A 4,246-nucleotide genomic window follows, 5' to 3' on the forward strand; every position below is an offset into this window, starting at 1 on the left:
ACTATACACTGCACTATACACTACACTATACACTACACTATACACTACACTATACACTGCACTATACACTGCACTATACACTGCACTATACACTACACTATACACTACACTATACTATACACTACACACTACACTATACACTACACTATACACTACACTAGACACTACACTATACACTACACTATACACTACACTATACAACTACAATATACACTACACTATACACTACACTATACACTACACTATACACTACACTACACTATACACTACACTATACACTACACTATACACTGCACTATACACTACACTATACACTACACTATACACTACACTATACACTACACTATACACTACACTACACTATACACTACACTATACACTGCACTATACACTGCACTATACACTACACTATACACTACACTATACACTACACTATACACTACACTATACACTACACTATACACTACACTATACACTACACTATACACTACACTACACACTACACTATACACTACACTATACACTACACTATACACTACACTATACACTTCACTATACACTGCACTATACACTGCACTATACACTACACTATACACTACACTATACACTACACTATACACTGCACTATACACTACACTATACACTACTGTATACTACACTACTATACACTACACTATACACTACACTATACTATACACTACACACTACACTACACTATCCACTACACTATCCACTACACTATCCACTACACTATACACTACACTATACACTACACTATACACTACACTATACACTATACACTACACTATACACTACACTATACACTACACTATACACTACACTATACACTGCACTATACACTGCACTATACACTACACTATACACTACACTATACACTACACTATACACTGCACTATACACTGCACTATACACTACACTATACACTGCACTATACACTACACTATACACTACACTATACACTACACTATACACTACACTATACACTATACTATACACTACACACTACACTATCCACTACACTACACACTACACTATACACTACACTATCCACTACACTATACACTACACTATACACTGCACTATACACTGCACTATACACTACACTATACACTACACTATACACTACACTATACTACACACTACACTACACTACACACTACACTATACACTACACACTACACACTACACTATACACTACACTATACAACTACACTATACACTACACTATACACTACACTATACAACTACACTACACACTACACTATACACTACACTATACACTACACTGCACTATACACTGCACTATACACTACACTATACACTATACAACTACACTATACACTACACTATACACTACACTATACACTACACTATACACTGCACTATACACTGCACTATACACTATACAACTACACTATACACTACACTACACACTACACTATACACTACACTATACACTACACTATACAACTGCACTATACACTACACTATACAACTACACTATACACTACACTATACACTACACTATACAACTACACTAGACACTACACTATAATTGTAAATGTTGTACTGGGTTTACACAACCGGTGTTGTGCTAAGTGACGGACTGGCCACGTTTTGTTTTACGCGACAACCCCTTGCCAATCGGCCGCGCGGTCGGGTGGTGGCGGGTTTCACGACACGTTTGATATTTTGCGCGATCTGACCAACAACAAAACAACCTCAACTCTGTGGGCGGATCCTCCTCCAGCGCCCATCGGACTTTAGAGAAATGTGGCAGTAGCACAGAGGTCGCAAACGGGTTTTGATTCCTTACCCGTACCCGGCCACACCAGGGTCGCAAACGGGTACCCGTACCCGGCCGTACCCGTACCCGTACCCGGCTGGGTACGGGTACGGGTATCGGGTACCCGATTGCGACCTCTGGGATGAAGCCATGTTGCAGGCGCGGGTGGGTTGATTCTAGGAACTTGAATCGTGAGAAGAGACAAGACGTTGGGAAATGAGTGACAAACAGTTACTCAGCAGTGACTCACGGCCTACCCGTACCCGGCCGCACCAGGGTCGCAAACAGGTACCCGTACCCGGCCGGGTACGGGTAGCCGGGTATCGGGTAGGGTACGGGTATCGGGTACCCGGTTGCGACCTCTGCAGTAGCAGCACCGTCGTGCGTGTTTGTTCAAGATGTTAGTCACCACGGAGGACCGCGGCGACATGGAGACCCCTAGACTCAGTGGTCTAAAGCTGCAGCTGGGAGTGGAGCTGCAGCTGGGGCTGGAGCTCAGACTGGCGCTGGCCCTGCAGCTGGGGCAGGACCCAGTGCTGGAGCCGGTGTTGAATCTGGCGCTGGTGTTGGAATCGCAGCTGAAGCCGGTGCTGGTGTTGTAATAGCTGAAGCTGGATCTGGTGTTGTAATAGCTGAAGCCGGCGCTGAAGCTGGAGCCGAAGCCGGCGCTGGAGGCCCTCTCTGCGGCTCGACGAGCTGTGCCTCCGGGCGCTCGCTCCAGAGCGGCGGGCAGCGTGTCCGTGCGGGGAAGCGTTTGGTGGCAGCGCAGCAGAGGCAGCGCACGGCGACGTGGCGGTGACGCCGGCCTGCGGGTCCGCACGCACAGACAAAGGTTCTCTCCCTCTCCCCTCTCCCCGTAAAGCCTCGACGTTTTGGCGGGGCAAGTGCCGATAGCGAGCGAGCGAGCGCGCGCGCAGGGCGGCGGGACGTCGAGTTACACGGCGCCGCGTCTTAATTGCGGCGCGTTCAATTACAGGTTTAAAGCGGCGGGTAACTTTATACGTACACACGCGCGCACGCAAAGCTCCCCCGTGTAGCCTGTAGCAGGCTGTAGGGGCAAGTGCCGTTAGCGAGCAGCGCCTATGAAGGCCGGCACGGCGCACGAGGGGGTGGGTGGCCAGCACCACGCCCGGCCGCCTTTGTCTCCCCAATGTCGATGTTGTTACATTCCGCAACGGGTACTCGTTTGAGGCTGAGTCGACCTAGCGGAGGCCCCAGAACCGGTTCAGATAATCAACAATGGTGTTGACCGTGTCGCCGGGCTCGTAGTGTGGGGCGCTAACCACTGCGCCACCGCTCCCCACTCGGACAAACTCACAGACACAGATATCACAGACACACACACAGACACACAGACACATAGACACACCCACAGATACACGCACAAACACACAGACTGACGCACACAGACACACACACAGACACACACACACAGACACACACACACAGACACACACAGACATGCACACCCAGACACACGCACAGACACACACACACAGACACACACACACACACAGATACACACAGACACACCCACAGACACACACACACAGACACACACACCCAGACACACACAGACACAGATACCAGACACACGCACAGACACACGCACAGACACACACAGACACACGCACCCAGACACACACAGACACACGCACAGACACACGCACAGACACACGCACAGATACACGCACCCAGACACAGATACCACAGACACACACACAGACACACGCACCCAGACACACACACACACACAGACACACACACACAGACTGACACACACACGCACACAGACACACACACACCCAGACACACACACACACTTACACACAGACACACACACTTACACACACACAGACACACACACGCACACAGACACACAGACTGACACACACACACACACCCAGACACACACACACACACTTACACACATACACACACACACACACCCAGACACACACACACACACTTACACACATACACACACACACACACCCAGACACACACACACACACTTACACACATACACACACACACACCCAGACACACACGCACACACTTACACACACACACACACACACCCAGACACACACACACACACTTACACACACACACACACCCAGACACACACACACGCACCTCCCAGCCTGACGGTGGCCGTGATGCCAGGCACCAGCAGGGAGCTGCAGCGCTTGCACACGTTCCGCTTGATGGACGGATCGCTGTCACGCACACAACACGGAGAGAAGCCCCCGTGGGTCTCCGCCACCCGTCCACCCCACGGTGGCTAGGAGATGTTGACGACCTCGCCTGGTATACAGGAGGTCGTGGGTTCCATCCCGACCCCGACGCCTGCTGCTGTATATTTGGAGTTTGCGTGTCTCTCTCTCATCATCATCACGGTGGCTAGGAGATGTTAACTACCTCGCCCGGTGTACA

General features: G+C 49.8%; 1 protein-coding gene across 2 annotated transcripts in view; it reads right to left on the reverse strand.

The window, feature by feature from the left end:
- Positions 1-1,533: 1,533 nt before the first annotated feature.
- Positions 1,534-4,246, reverse strand: part of LOC144950603 (ribonuclease P protein subunit p21-like) — a 12,724-nt gene continuing 10,011 nt past the window's right edge. For both annotated transcript variants that reach the window (XM_078880758.1, XM_078880757.1), the window contains exons 4-5: positions 3,947-4,029; positions 1,534-2,613 (exon numbers count right to left, since the gene is read on the reverse strand). In XM_078880758.1, coding sequence (XP_078736884.1) covers positions 2,303-2,613; positions 3,947-4,029 — 394 coding nt within the window. In that variant the 3' untranslated portion in view covers positions 1,534-2,302. The remainder of the gene's footprint in view (positions 2,614-3,946; positions 4,030-4,246) is intronic.

The sequence above is a fragment of the Lampetra fluviatilis genome, chromosome 58, assembly GCF_964198595.1.
Source record: "Lampetra fluviatilis chromosome 58, kcLamFluv1.1, whole genome shotgun sequence".
NCBI lineage: Eukaryota > Metazoa > Chordata > Hyperoartia > Petromyzontiformes > Petromyzontidae > Lampetra > Lampetra fluviatilis.